This window comes from Sminthopsis crassicaudata, chromosome 4, assembly GCF_048593235.1.
Source record: "Sminthopsis crassicaudata isolate SCR6 chromosome 4, ASM4859323v1, whole genome shotgun sequence".
Classification (NCBI taxonomy): domain Eukaryota; kingdom Metazoa; phylum Chordata; class Mammalia; order Dasyuromorphia; family Dasyuridae; genus Sminthopsis; species Sminthopsis crassicaudata.
In genome coordinates, this window is record NC_133620.1 from 111921825 (window position 1) to 111943762 (window position 21938).

At 31.0% G+C, this 21938-nt stretch overlaps 1 protein-coding gene across 1 annotated transcript in view; it reads right to left on the minus strand.

Moving 5' to 3' along the window:
• USH2A (usherin) overlaps window positions 1–21938 on the minus strand; it is a 1025480-nt gene that overhangs the window by 149969 nt on the left and 853573 nt on the right. The window contains exons 55-57 of the mRNA XM_074264677.1: window positions 11983–12090; window positions 8417–8600; window positions 7093–7250 (exon numbers count right to left, since the gene is read on the minus strand). Coding sequence (XP_074120778.1) covers window positions 7093–7250; window positions 8417–8600; window positions 11983–12090 — 450 coding nt within the window. The remainder of the gene's footprint in view (window positions 1–7092; window positions 7251–8416; window positions 8601–11982; window positions 12091–21938) is intronic.

Genomic DNA, 21938 nt, shown 5'->3' on the forward strand with positions numbered 1-21938 from the left:
GGAAGCAAGATGCTAACCAATACCATGGAAGTCAAGAGCTGATGAGGAGCCAGCAGCTATAATGGTATGTATAATTAAATTACATAGCTCATTTTCTCTCAAATCCTATCATCTATCTCCTATAACACTTCCTGAACAAGCTCTAATCCAACTACTTTCCCTCTCATTCTCTTTCCTACTAATAAGGTGTGGGGAAAAGAGAAACAAACTTAGTATCTAACATACCTTCTCCCCTTCACTTTCCTTCACAACACAACATGTTTAACCTTATTTTATCACCAATCTGTTTTAATGTATTTTATAATGCTATTGAAGTATATAGATTCATTGCATGTGAGTCTGCATGTGAAACTGAGAAAGTGAAGACTAATCTGAAGGGAGAAAACATTTCCTTATGTTAAGGTGGCAGGAGAGTGAGCTTCCAGAGTTATTATACCCTAATAGTTTTGCTTTGTTTTTCCTAAAAAGAAACTTAACAAGGATAAGGCCTATAATTCTTTTAATTTATCTCCTTGTATCGAATATCTCCCCACTCCAATTCATTCTCCATTTAGTTGCCAAAGTAATTTTCCTTAGTGCAGATTGACCATATTACTCATCTACTTAGTGGCTGCTTATTACATACATGCAGTTCAAACACAGACCTTTTTGTTTAGCTTTTATAGCTCTTTATAACTTGGTGCTTTCCTTTCTTTTTCTCTCCTCTATACATTGTACATTGCAGCAACACTGGCCTACTTTTGCAGTTCCTCAAATGAAATGCTCCATCTTTTAACTCCATGCCTTTACAATCCATCTTCCATTCCTGAAAACTGTATTTTTTCACCTTTGCTAAAGTTTCTCTGACTTCTTTCAAGACCCAGTTCAAATTCTATATATTCCAGAAGGCCTTTTTTGGTTCCCGAAGATGCTAATACCTTATTGCTCTCAGAAAATCTTCCATTTATTCTTGCATATATCTTATTTTTCTCTGGTTGTTAACATGTTGTTTCTCACATTAAATTTCAATTCCTTAAGGGTTAGCAGTGTTTTTCCTGCTGTTGTTTGTTTCTCCATAACTTAATAAAGTGCTTGGTGCATAGTAAATGCTTAAAAAGGCTCACTGACTGAATTACAGAGCTGTTAGAATATAGATTGGTATAGTTGCACATAGGTGCATCACTGGAAAAGTTAACCATTGGTATTTAGCTTTGCCTTTTATTAGAAGATTTCTAAAAGCACACCATATATACACACCCATGCTTTTTACAACATATCCTCCTGCCTTCTCTGGTATATTAAGCTTGTATCTCCCAGGGACAAAACTATCAGGTGAAAACTGAAAACTAAGTCACTCACTTGACTTTATTTTATCTTTATGGTATAAAACAATCTTGTTCACTGTTTTCACTGAATTAATTGATTGTCTGGATATTATCTATTTATAGCCATGATTTAAATGACAGTAATAATAGCACATGTTTAGATAGCACATTATAATTTATGATGCAGATACATTTATGAAGTATAAAATTTATCAAGTTGGTAAATATAATGCAATTATATCATTCCCCTTTTATAGATTATATAACTGAGGCAGAGGGAGGCTAGTACATATGCCTGAATTTCTATAACTAATAAGACTATAGCTAGATCTTGTTTGCCTGAACTCTTAAGTTCAGCAAGCCAAACTGCTTCAATCATGATCATAAAATACTCACTGAAATGCTTAAATCTTATTAATTTAACTATCATTTTGTCTATGAAATTCCCAGTTGTTTGATTTATTTTGATATAGTAAAGGCAGTAATCATTCTAAAATAGAAGGAACAATGAATACATGGAAAAACCTTGAATATGGGATGAAACCTATTCTTATAATCTAATTGAATTTGCACTTCTTTTAAAATCACTTCCATTTCTGCTATTCTTGAATATTCAGAATAGAAAAAAAACAATTTTAAAAATCCAAATCAACACACAATATGAGGTGCTTTCCAATAAACATCAACTATAGATTATACACAAGTCAAACCCATCTACCTGTTTATAACTCCAGTTCAAAATCCTTCTAGGCAGCAGAAAAAAGATACTTTAATTTAAGATTTTAATCTTTTCATATATTACAGAGTTTCTGTAATGGATTTTGTGCTTCTCAAAACTAAAAGATTGACAGCTCTAGGTATTATAGATTTATTAACCATTGGTTAAATGGTGAGAGTCAGTGTAAAGCATTTTCACAAATTCCACTATCTTGAACTTGAATGAAATATGTCCTCCTGAACCAGAAGTTGTTAAGAGTTGAGAAAGTATTAAAATCAGTAACAATTGTATTATTTTTTTTCCTTTATAAGTTTATGTCATTCCAAAATGTCCCTTTATAAATATAAGCCTTATAAAATAGTATAAGGAGATATTTGTTGAACTCAGCATAATATTGAAGATTTTAAAGGGAATTTTTGAAACATATAACAGCAGGCAGGTAAATTATGTTAGGAACAGTAGGAAGCAAAACATTATTAAATAGTAGAGAATAAAAAAGACTAAAGTGGACTTCTGGATCATGTGACAAACTAGATGAAAGACTAAGGATTTATTCTCTTTTTCTCAAGAAATTCCCCGAGAAATTATGTGCCAGAGGTAAAACAATTGGGGCTATTTGACTGGAAGTAATAAACTCAACAAGAAGCAAAGGTAAGATTGGGACCATCCTATTTGCTTCCTTAACTTGGCATAAATCCATTTTGATTGAATCAATCAGAATTGAGTGTGAATAGGACCTATATACTTTCTTGAATCAATCAAAGACATTGTGTCAGAGAGCATAAGTTCATCCATAAGCAATTTAAATAAAAGGAAGAAGCAATATCAGAATTGAAAAGAAGTTTCTCAAGATCTGCATTTTCAAGGGTAGAGTAAGCATTGCATTTCTAGTCTATCTTTGAAAAGTAAAGGGGAAAATAGGCTGTAGCAGAAAAGGGAGGTATTGAGGAGGTCATTGGTTCTATAGGCATCACAGAATGGAGCACATAAGCTAAGAAAAGGATCACTCTTTGCCCAACTTACTCTGTATTATAACTAACCTCCTACCACCATCCCACGTCTCATATCTTAAACTAAGTAGAAACACTTTTCAATTCAATACTAATTAATATATAAGAGGTAAGGTAACTATAAAAACCATCTTTTAAAAATAGTAATCTTATGAATTAATAGTGGAGAATGCAAACCTTTAACTTGCTTACTTAGCACTTCATCACCACCAAGTGTACACTCCAATGCATGTAGAAACAGAAATCTGTTGTCTGTGCTGACATACTGTTCCCCTCTTTCTTTCAGATTTTTTTCTGAAACAAGCAGCAGATTTAACTTTGTCTAACCACACATGAAAAAGTATTTCAAGGCATATTTTTCTTTTTCTAGAGTGGTCACTAAATTAGAGAGCCCAATGGGGCAAAAACTCTTATCTTGAACAATCACTCTTCCCTTCCCTATAGCTTGGGTTAAAAAACATCATATATGAGCTCAGCCAGGGAGCTAAAAAATGGGGGTGGGAATAATGTATCTGTGTGCAGGACTGCACTGCGCTTGAAGAAAAGGGAGTTGGATAACAACATGGTCAATCCTCCATTTGAGTTACTGAGAATAGGGGCCCAAGGTCAGTGAAAAGTAAATTCCTGATGTGAGAAGAGATTGAGATATATTTGAAGCCCAGACTCCAAAGGAAAATTAACATAAATAGAGGAGCCAGAAAGTGAATAAAAAAAGAAATTTTTGGAAAAAAGGATTTCAATAACCAAAGATCTCAAGAGGAAGGAAATTCTATTAAAAACCTAGAATACAAGAAAATAAATCAATATGAAGGATTCCCAAATTAGTAGGAAGGATGAATACAAAGATGTCTAAAATATTTCAAATATATCTAAATAAATATTGCAAGAGAAAGAAAATTGAATCTGCCTTTAAGGAAATACAGAACACTGTGGATTCCCTAGAAATCTCAGAAATGCAGTAGTATGGTCCTCAATCCATCAAAAGAGAAATTAGAATCTTGAGAAAAGTTAAAGGAAAAGGAAAAGAAAGTGGAAGAATTTTTGGCCTGGATCACAAAGATAATTAGTGGAAGAAAAAGCTTAAATCCATGGTTCCAAATAAATAAAAGAGATAAAAACAAGTTAGCAATATACATATCATGAAGGAAAAGACGTTTTGGAGGAAGAGATGTAAGAAAGCAATATTGTTAAAAGAAAACATGATTTCTATACAAGTGAAAAAAATTAAAATATGAGGGCAAGAAACAATTGCTTAAAAGAGTAACATTTTCAAATTGATATAAACTCTAGAGTTTTTCCAAAGCAGTGAATGAATGTTCTTTGTGCTATACTATTTGGTATATTTTAAAAAATCTTATATTAGTCTTTTGCATACTACTTAAAATGGAAGATGTCTTGATTGATCAAATCTTGCATATTATACTGATTTTTTTCTGATAATAATTTTAGTTTTTGAAACATACATATTCTACAGTAGAAGTTTAAATCTTCTAGACCAAGGATAAACTATGACTTTCAAATTGATTTCATTCAGTGTTTAGGACAATGAGTGTAGTTATAAAAACATAATACATCTTTTGAAATCTTCAGTAGTAATATTTTAAAAGTCATATTTTTGGAATATTGTTTTATGAATATAAAATGCTTTTCTTACTAAAGTGTGATATTATATTGACCAGTTTTCAGAACAGAAATTTAGTATATTTTTAAATTGAACTGAAGAAAAAAAACAGGATTTCAAAAATACCTGTATGTCCAAAAGTAGAAAGAAATTAAAACACTTGCTTTTGTTTTTATTTTTTAAGAACAACACTAGGGGCAGCTAGGTAGCATAGTGGATAAAGCACTAGTTTTGAAGTCAGGAGGACCTGAGTTCAAATATGATGTCAGACACTTAAAACTTCCTAGCTGGGTGAAACTGGGAAGGTCATTTAACCCCAATTGCCACAGGATAAAAAAAAGGACAACACTAAAAGAGACTTTTTCTTGTTACACATTTTGCAAATGCAAAGGTTATTTTTTACTCCTTTTCATTCTATCATTCTTCTTTCCCCACTGCCTCTTTTTCTTAAGTGAACTTATTGTTAAAATGTGTTGGATTTAATAGAAGGAAGGAAACAAGAATTTTAAAAGTACACTACAGGTTCTGCATGGTGCTATACACTATTTTTGAAGCCCTTTTTTATTCTTATGACAACTATGAGAGGAAGGTTTTATTATTATCTCAATTTTTTTTAACAGTTGAGGAAGCTAAACCAAAGAGCAATTAAATGACTTGTTTAGGACCACACAGCTAGTTAAGTGTTAGCTTAGATAGTAAATGTTCGAGGTCATATTTGGACTCAAATCTTCATGATTCCAGACTCAGAGCTCTATGATTAGGCCAACTAGCTGCTTCTATAAAAAAGATGACAATTTCCCTTTTTTTCAGTTTAGTATTTGACAAACTGAATAATTAAGGACTCCAAAATTATATATTCAAAATTCTCAAATTGATCTGTAAAGTCACAATACTGGCATTACCTCCAAAGAGACAGATCATAACCTATTCATGATTGCCTATCTTTAGAGACAATCACCTATATTCTTGGAAAAAGTTCAATGTGAAGAACAATTCAATGATCTGGGGAACTTCCTATATTTTTTTTTGATATCAGAAAAATATCAGTATATAATTTGGACTTTCTCTGAGTTAACTCCCATTATGGTCATTTGATGAACTTATCATCTTTTTTGTGTCTAAATTTATTTGATATCATTCCCTATATTGCTTCTCTTTTGAAATTCTTTGATGATAAAGTGCTGCAGTCTGCTCATACCAGAATGAGGCTGCAAAGAATAATTCTTTTAAAACATCTAAATTAAATCAAGTTTTACTTATGTAGCCTTTGACTCATTTTTCACTTTACAGAACTGAGCTTAAAGCCATTTCTTCTTGGTTTAAAATGATAATATAACTAGGATGTTGGTTTTTGGAAAATTATATCCTCTCAAATTAAGCACTCTACATTAATTATAAGGTTGCATTTATATGACCATATGGAGTGAATATACACATGCTTATGTATTTATGTAGTTTACATATGTATGTATATATATAAACATGCATATATGTTTGTAATATGCATATTATATATACATATTAGTATATGTATATAACACTTTAGATGTGAAAACATATTTAATGTAGTCATAAACATTGCATGTGAATTATGTGAGGTCACAAAAGTAATTTCATTTCTCTGGCATCAGTTTTGTCTACTGTAAAATGAGAAAGTTGGAAACCATGTTTTTTTGTTTTTTTTTTCGATGTCTGGATTCCATGATCAATTCAGGTAAAGAAATGGTGTGATTAATTATTTATTTATTTGTTCTCCTATATAACTGAAATGACCAAAATTGTTCTATTGCTTTTCTGTCCTATAAGGAAAACTTGACATTATTTTAATGGAAGAAAATAACTTTTGTTTTTATTTTCTTCTAATTTAGATTGGAATAAGAGTTAAATATTTCTCTTTCAAATGCTGAACTAGACTGGAAATAATGGTTAAAACTTTTTATTAAATATACCAATCAACATGAAAATTCAATTATCTTAAAATAAAGATAGCTCAAGGTTTCTAAGTAAATTAGATGTTCATTTGTCTTTCCTGACTTTCCATCTGTATGGCTGAAAATGAAATGGCAGGAACATATTTATTTTATTTTCCTTCTTTAGTGATCCAATGGAAGTAAATTTCTAGTGTTATTACAGGTCTTATCATGCATGGTTTATTTATGACAAAACAACACCTTTTGGGTACATGGATTCAGAGAAAAATAAATATTTCAGTACTTTGTAACATCTCTATTTGCATATAACAATTAAATATTTTCTTTTTGAGGAATCTAAAATATCAATATCTTGGCTTATGAGAACCTTATTTATTTTATATCTTAGTAATTAGAAAATAATCAAACAAATACTGCTTTTATAATGCATTTTATCTTTGTGATTAATTTCTTTCTAGTAATGTTTATAAAGTATCTTCAGAAGAAAGAATATATATATATTTTTTACCTGATGGATTCCAGGCTACAAATATAGAATACGGGTCAATTACTGTGACATTATATGGGGCACATATTTCTTCTGGGGTTGATTCAGGAGTCTGTATAACATAGTCATCACTAGTATTGCTGCCCCCTCCTGTCCGGGCTTCCAGTTGGTATACATAACTAGAAGGAAAAGGAAAGGAATGGAAATCATGGTAAGACAAGACAAAGAAGGCTTGTACTATCTCTAGAGTGCTTCTATTTTTTATTTAGAGACGTGTCATATTATAAATGATAAATCAATTGTTTGCTATGAATTAAACTAGATTTGCTATGACTGAAACCAAAATATTTGGTTAATTTTTTATTGGTTTCCCTTAAAATTTTTGCTTTCTTTATTCCTTCTATATTTCCATCAGCATGATTGACAAGGAGCATTAGTGATGCCTGAGTATAGGAAGCTCTGAGATGATGATACTGAAGTCAGTAGAATTCAATTCAATAAACATTTATTAAGTTTCTATTATTTTCAAGAACCTTTATTAGGCACTGGGATAAAAATCCAAAAAAATGAAACAATACTTTCCTTGTAGGATCTAATATTCCATTGAGAAGGAATAGGAAGAGGAGAGCAATTCTCCAAGTATCTAGATTCTTTGACAGATTTTATTTCTGGTAATTCTAGATAATTCAGAGTTTACTACACCAAGCCCCTCAAAAGGGAAAGAAAAAATCCTGGTATACAGGGAAAATACTGAAATTGATCCAATTAATTATTTAATAATTCTATTTTGGAGTCCTATTCTATGATGACTATATTATAACTGAATAATAGACTGATTTAAAATCGCATTTATAGAAAAGTAGGCCATTGAGGTTGTCTCAACACATACAGTGAAAAGGATAAAAAAGTTTTTAAAAAGAAAAACAAAGAGAATGATGTGGTAAAGCATCACATTTTGTTTTCAATTTTATGGTGATTTTAAGTTGGGGGGAAAATGAGAGATTGATTTTTTATAAATTTGCATGTTTGGTTTCATTAATAGGTGATTATTTGTTGAAAATATTTACATTTTTAAAAACAGATTCTAGAAGTTCTGACAAAAAGTAAATTCTTATTTTAAGAATCTTCACATAAGAAGCCCACTTAGGATTTTTTCTTTTTTTTCTTATTTTTTTTGTTGTTAAAGAATAAGTATTTTTCTAATTTCACAAAGGAAAAAAAGCACTTCCTTTCCTTTTTCCTCCTGAGCCCCCCCATAAAACAAAACAAAAAGTAAAAAAAAAAAAAACTAAGTTACATGCAAAAATTATCTTGGATAGTTAATATTGCTCTTTCTTGAATTTACCTGTTATTAGGCTCTAGGCTGTCATCTGTGAAATTCTGATCTTCTTGGCCACCAATAAAGACTACAGTTCCATTACGACGCAATTGATACTCAGAAATGAGTCCATTAGGCTTTTCTGGCTCATTCCAATATAACTCCACTGTTGTAGAGTTGATGATAATATGACGTGGTATTGACCATACTCCTAGTAATAATAAGATAGCATTTTTTCTTGTTGAGACAAAATAAAATGTCATATATATACATACTACAATCCAACTAATGACAGTACTGTAATTTATTGATCCAAAAAAGTATTTTTTAATCATCTCTGAAAGATTTCCATTTTTGGTTTTCTGGAACACTGTAAATAATTGGGGACATTAATTTTTTAATGGAAAATATCTTCTGTCCACTCTGTAAGGGCTGGTTGTCTGTCTGTCTGTCTATCCAGACACTTTTTATTTCAGGCCAGAACCCAAAATTACTACTCATAGAGTAGCCCATTCTCTTGGGAAAACTGCTTCACAGTTTAGTTCACTTGATAGCTAATTTCTGAGGGAAAGAATATGATTTATAGGTGCATTATTTATTTCTATGTTTCATTTCTCCTCTAATAGCTTCACTTTATTTAACAAACCAATCAATGGTCTGACTAAATATGATGTGCCTTTATTTTATCCATAGATAAAATATAAGATTTTAGTTCATAATGTTTCCTTCTGTCACACTTTTTGTTCTTATCCTCAAAGGTTTTAAGATTATATACAGTTAGCCATATTTAAAACATTTCTTGTTTACAAAGAAAATAATTCTGAAAAAAAATTTAGAAAATTTACCAAACAAGAATGATGTAGAAATTTGTTTTGTTTTCAGTTCAGAAGAGAAGTATGTTTTGTATTTTTCAAAGACTTGTGACAGTTCTGACTGAATTTGAAATGACATTATACACATTAGGATGTTTGAGTAGGCAAAATTAAACCACATCGACAGTCTGAAACTGCTCATTGTTGCCTCCTGTCTACATAGCATTCCCTCCTGCCATCTTGTTCTTTTTCTTCCCCACACTCCATACTAAAAGAAACAATTTCTGTATGTTACATGTCACAACTGTGAAGCAATATAAAGCTACTTGTGAAAAAAAGGACTGTGAAGTTATAAAATAATTATTATTCCATTCACACTTTTCACACTATTGAGTGATAAAAATATTTGATTTAGCAGTATTTCATTTTCTATGAAAATGAAATTGTAGAGGGTAGAGAAACTCAAGTCCTTGTGGCATTTCACATAATATTACTATTTTAGCACCAAAATGGGGGAAAGTGGGCAAGTAGTGGGAAAAGATCAGACTAGTAATGAATGGATTTTTTAAAATGTACTCCCTATCTCTTTAGGACACATAAATTAAATCTTCAAATTTACTGTGGTTCATTTCAAAATTGGTATCTTATAATTAGTGGTACTGGAAGTAGTAATTTAAAATGACATTATTCTTTAGTCACTATGTTACCATAAAGCAACACAACTTAACTGTGTAGCTAACTTGTTGCTTTAAAGCCTTTAGGTTATGTATCCAAGCTCACATTTATTTCACATGGAGTTATTCACAAATGGCACTTATACTGATGAGAAATGTATTCTAAATCCATGTTGTTTCTACAGAAAAAAAATCTGGTTTATTATTCTCTTACATAGTTATTGGTATTAAAGGGAAAGGATATAAAGTGTATATATATATATATATATATATATATATATATATATATATACATATGCATATATATACACACATATACACACACACACACACACATATATATATATATATATATGTATATACACACATTATATATATAGGACAGCATTTCACACCTCAAGCTTTCCTGCATCACTAAAAGCTATAATTTTTAGGTCATAAAATCAGTACTCTTTCAAAAAAATTTGTTAGTATAAGTGGGAAAAGTGTCATGTTTTTATTGAATTAAAATGTGTGGATTTGAGGAAATAAACTAAATTGGGTTTGAGCAGGAAACCCTGTCATTTTATAGAGCTTGAATTTCAGCCAAAATTGGTAGAGGGATCCTTCAGAATTTAACCATTATCATCAAAGTATCCATTTGATACTTCCCCTTTCCAAAAAAATCCACTGCAGGATTCTTACTTTCAAAGGAACACTCAGCTTTTTGACATGCAACATTCTTTATATAGAAAATATCATTAGTGAAATCCTGGTGAGGAGCCATATGCCCAGTACGTGGAATTTTCCATTTTATTCTCCATTTACTAGTAGGAAGTTCAGGTTGAAAATTCTGAGTTACAATAATCCCTATCATCAGAAGGGTAATGGACAGAAAGTTCAGGACTTTATTCCAGAATTTATAACTTTCTGCTCAGTAAGTTACATGTACCTCAGTTTTCCCACAGTTAAGGTGTGAGTAATTATGTTCCCCAAATACAGCAAAGAATACTGACAAATAAACTAGTTTATCACCTACATAGTATTGAGAAGGCTACAACTGGAATTATTAATTAATTAAATAGAGGAACTTATAAGAAAAAAATGTATAAATTGCTTTTAATTTTATGGTTTATAGTTGGCATAAAAATTCAATGTAAACTTAATACATTGTCTCTCCATTAAGCTCATACTTTTTTATATTTTAAAAATAAATGTATATGTACATATAGAATATTTATGTGTATGCATAAATTATATAATATATATATATATATAATATAGATTATGTATATGCATATCTATATATATTGTTATTGGTTACATAAGAATTCCTAATTTTGCAAAACAGTCTTTCTCCATTTCCCTCCTCTATCTTCTTTCTGTTCATTCCCTATATCTCTCTATTTAACTTAAACACAGAAAAACTGAGATAGCAATTACATCCAATTTCTTAAATTTAGAGAAAGCACAGTATAGTAATAATAATAGTTAATATTTATATAGTATATGTGTCAGGCTTCCTATTAAGCACTGTATACTTATTTCATTTGACCTTCACAATGATTCTGGGAAATAAGTAAGATTTTATTATTTATATTAAAAGAGACCACTGGTTTGACGTCAAGGGTCTTGAGTTTGAATACTGACTTTGCAACTTACTATATTGTGTGATCTTGGGCAGGTCTCAAACTCTTTAGTGACCAGTTTTTCCATCTGTAAAATGAGACATTTGTACTAGAAGATCTCTAAGGTATCTATTAACTCTATGATTTTATGGTCTGTAAAATGAGGCAGTTAAGTGAGATATGATCCTATGAATTTCCACTTCTGTGGAAAACTAGCTACATAATTATTATTGATATTCTGATCAATCCTACACTTAATTTTCTTATTATAGGCCAAAATTCTGAAGACTCAAGAAAGTGATATTTTCTTTCATAAATGAATAAGTTACCAAAGACTGATAAATGAGAATATAAACTTTTTCATCAATTTTCAACAATTTAACAAGCATTTGAGTGCCTAATATATGTGTTACATCAAATGGTTAATATAAATAAGTTAAAATAAAATCATTATAAGTAAACTCTTCGTTCCCCCAGTTACAGAAATTTTTTTTCATTACCCTGAGGAGCAGCTTGAAGTGTTCGGCTCACAATTGGCTGACTAGTAGTACATCCAACAGATGTACAAGCTGTAAGTGTGAAACTGTAGTTAGTATAAGCAGAGAGACCTAGAAATAAACAAACAGAAAACAAGGGGAAAAATAGTTTATACTGATGTACACAATTCAATTTAACAAATTATAGTTAAGAATCCACTATGTGTAAGGAATAGTTAGGTGATAGATTATACAAAAATAAATAAGGCTCAGTTCCTGCTCTCACAGAGTTTATATTCCTGTAGGGAAGACATGACATGAACATTAAAGCAATAATATAAAAAATAATAAGTATATCAGAAAGTTTACTAAATATCATAAATATAGAGGTAACCATAAAGATATAATAGGCAAATATTATGATAAAACAAAATACTATTACTTAATAATAAAATATTCAAATTGAGTTGAATAGTACTCTCACTCATCAGATGTATGAGTAATTGATCTAAATAATATCTAAAAAAGAAATAAAATACCTTTTAATTTAAATAAACATATGTATATGAACACATATGTATAGATATATATGTATATACTTACATACATATATACACATATCAATTTAAATAGTTACAAAATAACTCCTAGTAGCAAATATTAGTCAAATTTTATAATTGTGATATTTCAATTATTAGTAACAATCTATTTTAGTAACAATAATTTTAAAATTTAAATCATTTCATACAAATTTTTTAAAAGAACATATCAGCAAAAGTTGTATATTGAAAAAAATATGACAAGCACAATACTACACACTTGTTGACTGCCACCACTATCATCACTCACCACTACTCCTCTGTCCAATGCTTTATACAGTAGTATGGAGGTTTGTTCTTTCATCTTTCTTTGGGACTGAGCTTATTCTTTGTAATTTTACAATATTAATTTTCTATCCATGCTAAGTTTATTTCTCTTTGGAAGAGAGTTCAAGTTCTTAGAACAGGAATATGGGGCTAAAATTTATGTGGGTCCCTTTGATGAAGACATTCATTGAAATGTTTAAGAGTTGCCCCTCTTGTAATCTTCAAATTTGGTTTCTCTCCTAAGAGAAGTAATAAATATTCTTGAGGAATACATAGATCTCTGTGGTTGAAAGTAGAAGTAACTGAAAAGAGAATTCCATTGACTATTTATAGACTACTGTGAGTCCTTCATGTGTTTTGCATTCTGTCTGTGGAGTGAAATAAAGACTGATGTGTACCAAATGTACATTGTCACTTTATATGTTTACACAGGAGTTGAGGAGCTTTTTGCCTTCATCTGTGGGGACAGAGAAGCAAAGTTATATTTGGAGATTTGAAGTGGAAACATTGGTTGTGGGTAAAAAAGAACCAATTAATTTTGAAAAAGCTCTCATGGTTAAACTCCCAAGATATAATCCCTGAGCTTCGGGGTATAGAGGCAAGAACTCCAAATGAATGCATGAATATTTTAACTTGCTTTAGCATTTTATAAGTTTGTTATATATTCCTTATATATATAAGGAATATATATATATATAATATAAGGAATCCTATGCCTTTTATATGTCCTAGGACAATAACTTGATATCAGCAGATTTTAACTTGCTGGTGATGGTGATAATGGTGATGATGATGATGATGATGATGATGATGATAATCATTTTTAAAGACTTTTAAAGTTTTTGAAGCATATTATAGCTAAGGCTCAGAAAACATTTTTCTTGGTTTTTGAAAAACAATTTTAAGTGCTATGTAACATTAATGAACTGGTCCAAATAATTTAATGTAAAGAATATTGTATTTGGAATCAGTAGACTTACATTATAATCCTGGTTCTGACATTTTCTCATTGTCACTCAATTAATTCCACTTCATAAGTCTTAGTATAAAATGAAGATAATAATATCAGTAACTATCTCACAGAATCATTGTGTGCTTTGTAATCCTTAAAGTGCTTAAATATGAATTATTATTTTGGAAGAGAAGCAACTTAATCATCAGTCCTTTTAAAAAAAATCTAATTACTACATGTATAAATTATCTACCCAATTTGATTATAAGCTTCTTGAAGGCAAAAAATATTAAAAAAAAGACATCCTCATTCAGAATGTGGCTACTTTAGAAGTACTGATTTTACTCCCTAACTACTTCCAAAGATGAATACTTAGTTGAAGCTGACATTTTGCTGATAATAAAAGATAATGGTTGTAAAATGCTTACCAGAGTATTTAATACATTGTAAGCACATTATAATTTATAAATCCTTAATCTATTCCCCAGAAATAAAATCTTGAGCTTTCAATCAAGGGATTCCATATGTGTTTATTAAATTTTGTTAAAAGTAGATTAATCTATAAATGTGAAATTTCATTATAATTGTTCAAAGTAAATTGGAGAATTGAGGCTATTCCTTGCATAATTCTGATAAAAATTTTTTTTTTCAATTATCCCTTATGTGACCTCTGTTTATCCTTTCCATTTTATGGAAATGTTGTTTGTTGGTGTTGACCCATATGAATGTTTCTTTCCCTAAAATGGTTATGTTAGGGAATAGTGAAAAAAAAATCTATCTTTTCTAGAGTTAAAATAACCTTTATTTGGATGGCAGTGATTGCCTATTTCCTTTAGGATCATATGTGAATTCCTCTACTTGGCATTTAAAACCCTTCATGACTTCTTCTCAATTTTCCTTTTTTGCTTTTACCCACTCCATGATTCAATCAGACTGTTTTTCCTAGTCTAATAGATGATGAACTGTTTCAAATTTTTGATCACCTTTACATTGATTGATCTCAAGCCTGAAATCTCTCCTCTTCTATATCTCTCAGAACCCTTAGTGTCCTTTAAGACATTTCAAGGGCTACCGTGGAAATAAGATCTTTTCTGATCTCCTGTTAATGCCTTGTTCTATATTCCCTAAATTACTTTATATATATATATATATATATATGTATATATATAAAAGTAGATAGTATGTAAAGTTAGTGAGGGCATGAATTATTTCACTACTGTTTTTGTATTAACTTGCCTAGTATGTGCTTGATAATTGATACTTAAAGATTGATAAAATGAAAACAAAAAAAGCCTCAGCATACTTCAAATTGTTATGTTCAGAGAACCAAAACTGATAAAAGGTAACTTCAACAAATATTTGTAAATATAATTTCCTTGGTATCTATTTATCTTGCCATAAAGTACATAATGATAATGGGTAGCTTCAGAGTTAGTTTAATTGGACAAGTAAATAACTTTATTCATTAGGTATGTTAATTTTGCATGAATTTTTCCAAACCCAGTGTAAGCCAGACACAGAAAAGCCAGAGAAACCCTAGATATGGGATGCCAAGGTAGACTGATTAGGTTTCTTTCAAATGACAATGACAAGAGTATGCTTTATGAAACTGTTCTTCCATTTAACTTAAGAAATCACACCTAAGTCTACTCTATGACATTCCTACAAATGTGTTGTATATTTTTATTATGTTCTTTCAATTGTATTTAGTAAATTTTAATTTAAGACCCTCTTTGATATATAAATTAGTTTAGGCCAGGATCTATTTATCCTTTGTACCTCTTGATAGGATCTATTGTACTGTTGATCTAAACTAGTATTTAGATATTCTCCAGTTTCCTCAATATCCTGATCAGCCTTCTTTGGAGGTCATCCAGTTTGTGAATGCCCTTTTTAAAATAAGTCACCCAGAACTGAACAAAATACTCCAGGTGTGGTCGAAGGGCAGAGAGTACAGTTCTATTGCCTCTTTGCTAAGCACAGACATTATGTATTTATTAATATAACCTATAATTACATTATTAGGTTACATGTCAAGATTGCAGTCCATTAAAACCACAGAATTTGTCACATGAACTCTTGAATAGTGATACCTTCTCTAAAACTTTCTTCCAAAGTATAATAGGCTACATTAGGAGTGACTTCATTGAGTCAAGGTCTTTAAACAAGGGAAGGATGACTACTTCTTTCAGGTGTTGTAGATGGGGCTCATATTTCTATGTAAGTAGAAGTGAAGAATTTTCAAGTCCTTTTCAATTCCAAATCTATGATTATCTGAGATAATTGTATATAACAAGGGATAGGAGCAGAAAGAAAAAAAAAGCCATATATAAGGAATAAAAGCAACTTGTTATATCTATTTTAACAGGATCTACTTTTTACATAGCTTGGAAAATCAAATCAAATCATGAAGAAAAGAAAAATTAATAGCATGAACAATACAAAGCCATATTCTCAAACTCATGCATTCATTTATTGCCTCTGGATTCAAAAGAGCATTGCATGGCAGAAGCCCAATTAGCTCCATTTGATAGTTATAGAAATTGAAATTGGACAAGTTAATGGCTTCAGCTGAAGCAAGTTGAAGTAAGTAAGTTAGGAAAGGAATAATGGAATAGAACCAAGTTTGTCATTTTAAAAAAATCTTAATATTTTAGTCATTTGCACTCTTGGCTACTCCGTCTAATATTGGTTACTGTCAATTGGGCTTACTGTAAAGGAATTTATTTCTTAGACCAAACCAATTAACTAGAAAGCAACTGAGTAGACATACTAATCTGCTAGAAACGCTAAGATTTCTTTTTTTTCAGATGGCAATAGAGCCACTGATATCTTAATTGTCAGTAAGTCCTTTGTATTTCATTATGTTGTAAATTGTTTCTTTAAACTATAATCTATTTGTTGGTATGCAAAATTTCTATTTTACAGCATTTGTTATAATGCATGGACTATGTAGTGTTAAATGAAATTTTGATGATACAGAGAATGTACCAATTCATATATCCTACATCTTTCTTAAACTTAAAGGTTAAGGGATGTTGTTGTGGCATCTGCTATATTGAAGACCTTTGAGACAATAATGGCAGTCATCAGGTAGAGATGATTGAAACAGCCCAAATAATCTTTTGAAACCCCTTCTAACCCTATAAATCTTTAAGCTCCATGGTATCACCATATTTTCCCCAGTTAAACAAAAAATGATTTGTTACTTTAAGGTAATTCATTTAGGAGGCCTTTAAAATAAGGTGTAATAGAAATACAATATTAAGCAGAAGACAGTAAAAAGGCAAAATAGCAAATGAAAACTACTCATGAATTCAACAGAATACATAGAGGAATAAAGAACTGTCTCAAAGGGACAGTCCTGTCTATAACTTAATCTTGAAGTCATAGTATGGGAGAAGAAAAGAAAACATCACTCAAATGCTCAGCATAAAAGTAAGGAAGGGCGGAAAAGCAGTTGTAGAGCAGAGAAAGGAAAATACATGGAGGAAAGCCAAGTATTTAACATTTCAGGAGAGGGAAGATTACTGTGGCAGCAAATTACTTGAATTCCCCTACAGGGAATCATGTTCTCTTTTAAAGGAAAGAGGCATAATATAACAAGACTCATTACAATTACACTTTAAAGAGTAAATGTGTGTTAAAAAGAAATGCAGAAGTCTTGCTATGGATCATAAAAACATGATTTGGGAAACAAAATCCATGCTATGCAAGTTACAACTAATGCATAATATAAAAACCAGCTTGTTTTCTAATGTTTATTCTCCAGATGAACATTTAAGTAAAAGACACTTTGTCCCTCAAGATTTCAGTCCATAAGTGTTCCTTTAAGACATCCGGTCAATTATCCTATTTTATCATCTGCTGTTTTTCCAAAAGGTTGCCAAATAGTCCTAAAGAATATATTATCCCATCAGTCAATCAATCATTCCCAATGAATCATTTGTCTCCTCCATGGTCTTGACTTCATCAAGGTCACTGATTAGCTCAAGTGCTGACAGTCTCAGGATAAGGATAAACATTTTTTGTTATGAGGTTATCAAGTTGCTAAACACATTTGAACTTCACCTAATCTAGTGGCCTATGGCAGGGTCAGTTGATTCCACTTGCTTGCTAGATTTGGCCAATTCAATTCAACTGGGCATCTTCTGAGTTTGATAGCATTCATCATCACCTATTTTCTTAGCTTTATCTCTATATTGCTAAGAGACATTACTGTGGATATGACTCCACTTGGAGAGTCCTTCAAAATTAGAATTTCTATATCAGAACTCACAAGGAACTGTAGTCATGATGGCATGAATACTAATATCTCCCATTAATAAGAAATATCACATATAAAAATTTGGATGCAGAAGTGATACAGTAAATGTATTTGTGGGGCAAGGGAACATGAGAAGTGGGAAGAAAACATGGATATCATAGAAAGATACATTTAAATATATCAGGAAAGAATTTTTAATAAAGCTATTCAAGAGTAAAATAAAAAGAAAAGAGATATTTACATGGTAACATATATTTGGAGAGAATAGCAAGTTGTAAGTGACAGATTTATTCTTTCACATGAAATCATCATTTTTATTATACTCTATTATGGACATGCTTGTTTTGTTCTGTGAATTGAACATAAAATAAATTATAAAAAAATAGAAAAAATAAAATATATACATTTTAGAGGTAATGTCTACACCCACAAAACATTTAAAACCTTGATTTAAATCTCATTGAGGGGATTTAAGGAAATACTGTTTGACTATACAGGCTCTGATATCCAAGTCTTTTTTGAAATTGTGTGACTTTGGTAATTTTGATTAAAAGAATGATTCATTTAAAAAAAAACTTTTGGACTCTTTTAATCAATTAACAAATATTACTAAGCACCTACCATGTGTTAGATACTTTGGATAGAAAGTAAAATATGAAAATATTTCTAAAGTCAAATAATTTTATCATATCAGGAGAGATAACATTATTTTTATAATTACATATGAAATCAACATATTCAAAATGAATACATGGTAATTGTGGGAGGAGAAGACATCAGCATCTGGTGAGCATGAGGAAAGGCATCATCTAGGAGGTGGGGTTTGGACTGAACTTTGAAGTAAAAGAAGGATTTTAAGAGAGAGCAGAAGAGGGAATTCATTCTAGATATGGCAGATAATAGGTAGGAAATGGAAATTCAAAACACATATATAAGGTATAGCAAAAAGGACAATTGGGCTAGATTGAAGAGTGCATTAAGGGAGTGTTATATAGTAAGATGGGAAAGTTAAATTGAAGTCAGGTTGTAAATGATTTTAAATGTCAAACCAAGGAGTTTGTATTTGATCATAGAGGTAATAGGGAGTCAATGGAATTTATTGAACAAGGAGATCACAAGATCAGAACTATGCAGACTTCAAGAATATCACTTTGGCAGTTGTTTAAAGGATGAATTGAAGAGCAAAGGGATTTGAGGCAGGGAGACCTCTCAACAGGCTATTGGGAAAGTCTAGGAGAGAAGTGATGAAAACCTGACTTGGGGCAGTAGTGATGTGAATAAAGAGAAGGAAACAGTTGTAACAGAGTATAGAGAGTTATTGTGGTATATTTAAAAATAATTTGTTTTAGGTAACAATCTATGGCAAAGGGTAGGTTGGCCACAAGACTCTGAGATACATAGTACTTCAAAGTTTGGGAAGAGATTGTTCCTGAAACAAGAGATGAAATTTCCACGTATAGTTATGGCAGGAGATTTGGGGACTCCAGAGGAATGACAAGAATAGAAGGGAGAGGTGATGGTTATTCAGTAACAACAACAAGTGTTTGCTGCATATATAGGTCTCTTAAGACTACAACACACTTCAATCATTCCCTCTTCCCCCTTCCCTCTCTCTCTTTCCCCCTTTCTCCTCTCCTTCCCCATTTCTTCTCTCTCTCTCTCTCTCTCTCTCTCTCTCTCTCTCTCTCTCTCTCTCTCTCTCTCTCTCTCTCTCTCTCTCTCTCTCTCTCACACACACACACACACACACACACATCCCCCCAGAAGTGATCCTCCAGTAAATATACTTTTTGGTGGGGCAAGGGAGCATGAGATATGTGAAGAAAACATGGATATAATAGAAAATTAAAATTTTGATTTAATATTAATTGAATTTAATAAACATAAATAATATAATAATTATAATAATAATGAAATAATATTAATTTAATAAAAATAATTTTTGATAAGTAAAACTGTTTAAAAGTAAAAGAAAAAAGAAAAGAGATAGTTATACAATTTTTTTGTGTATTCAGAAGGAATAGCAAATTCTCTTGTCTGTCTCTGTATTTGTCTGTCTCTGTCTCCCCCCCATCTTCCCCTCCCCTCCCTGTTTTATCTTGGCTGTTCCCTCCAGTAACAAAAGCACTAACAAAAAGAAGCCACTGAAGAAGCTGTTTATTTGTGTGTTTTTAAAATTCTACTAAAGAATACATTTCCCTAATATAATACATACCCAGGGTTGGCCATATATTTTTGTTTTCTGAAGTCCCTTTGTTTGTGGCAATGGTGGCTTTAGAGGAGAGAAGGACATTTTGGAGGGCCATAAACACAAACTGTTATGTAACTACTTTCTAAGAGTAGAATTGCTTTGAAACCAGGCTATAGTTTATAAATTTCCCTTATACATGTGAGTTGATATTACATATGAAATCCATTTATAAATATTCCAAGAACATTTTATTGTAGTTCTTTCCATTTGGTAATTCCTCTAGCTACATCCATCATGATTAGTCATCTCATAATTTCTCTACTTCCCAAATCTCATTTCTTGACATATCTCTGTTGCTATTTTCTTATTGCATGTAACTGGATGATCCATTTTCAGTTGAGAAGTATTTAATATGTTTAAAATCACATCTTCCTTTATCCCTCTCCTATCATCCTCTGTCTGTCTCTATGTTTCTGTCTTTCTCTCTTCTCATCTCTCATTCTCTCCCTCCTTTTTTTCTCTCTCCTTTTCCAATGAAGAAGTCATTTCCTATTATACTTCCTGATTTCTTTGTATAGTTGAGAATTTTCTGATTCACATTTAAGGCTGATTTAGCTTAAGGATTTAAGTAATACTTTTTTCAATACTATTATTCTACTATTTTCTATACAACTCCTTGTTTGGCACATAATACAAAATGTCTTGTGACTTAAAATCTAAATCTCAAACTTGTGTTTTGGTAACTGGGATGCTTCTTAGTTTAACTCATAAGTCCAGTTTTAGACTTTCCTTCTTCTCTCCCTTTCTTATAACCAAGGGTCCCCAAGTATTAATTCCATCTCTCTTCACTCACTGTAGTTTCATCTCATTCTTGCTTCTCATTTTTACATTTATTCCTATTGGCAAGGCATACCTTCAACCCATTTACAGATGTACTACAATATGTATATGTAAATTATATATATATATGTATATGTATATATTATGTGTGTGTGCTTGTATTTATGCATTAAGATTCAAGTTAACATTATCAAATGAAGGGACATGCTGACTTTCAGCTTTTATACTACCTTAATGTCTTCTTCAAAGCTGCAATACTTCTTTATTTTTATTCTTAGACAGGGTGAAGTTTAAGCTTTAATAAATTAAAATTGCTACTCTATCAAGAAACACAAAATGTTTTATATATACTAAGTTCCTTTCTGTCCTCCACATCAGGCAGTGTCCCTATGCAGGAGAAAGTTTAAACCAAAATAATAGTATAAGTAGACTTAACATTCTAGAGACCCTGAACCCCCAGGGAGTGGTTAGGTACAGCTGCTTGAAACATTATATTAGCACTCTTCCTTTCCAGTCAAAGACTTCTGAGCACTGAAGATATAGGAAATTTCTTTTCTTTTCTTTTTTTTTTTTTTGAAACAACCAAAAGTAGCAAACAGACTGATCATTTCCTACTACAATTGTCCCTTCTTTTGAGGCTTGTGCTTGTTTATTTCATGTAAGGTGAATAAACTGTAATTATTCTCTAAAGTGGGAAAGTTCATGGTCTGTTTGATTTTATCAATTTCTCACAATTAAAATAGACCTTTGAGTGAATTGAGAGAATGAGTCCCAAGAATGTTTGAATGACTTTTTCAAGATAATATAGAAACACAAGTGCATTTTCTCCTGATCATGAGTTCATTTTTTTTCTACTATTCCTTT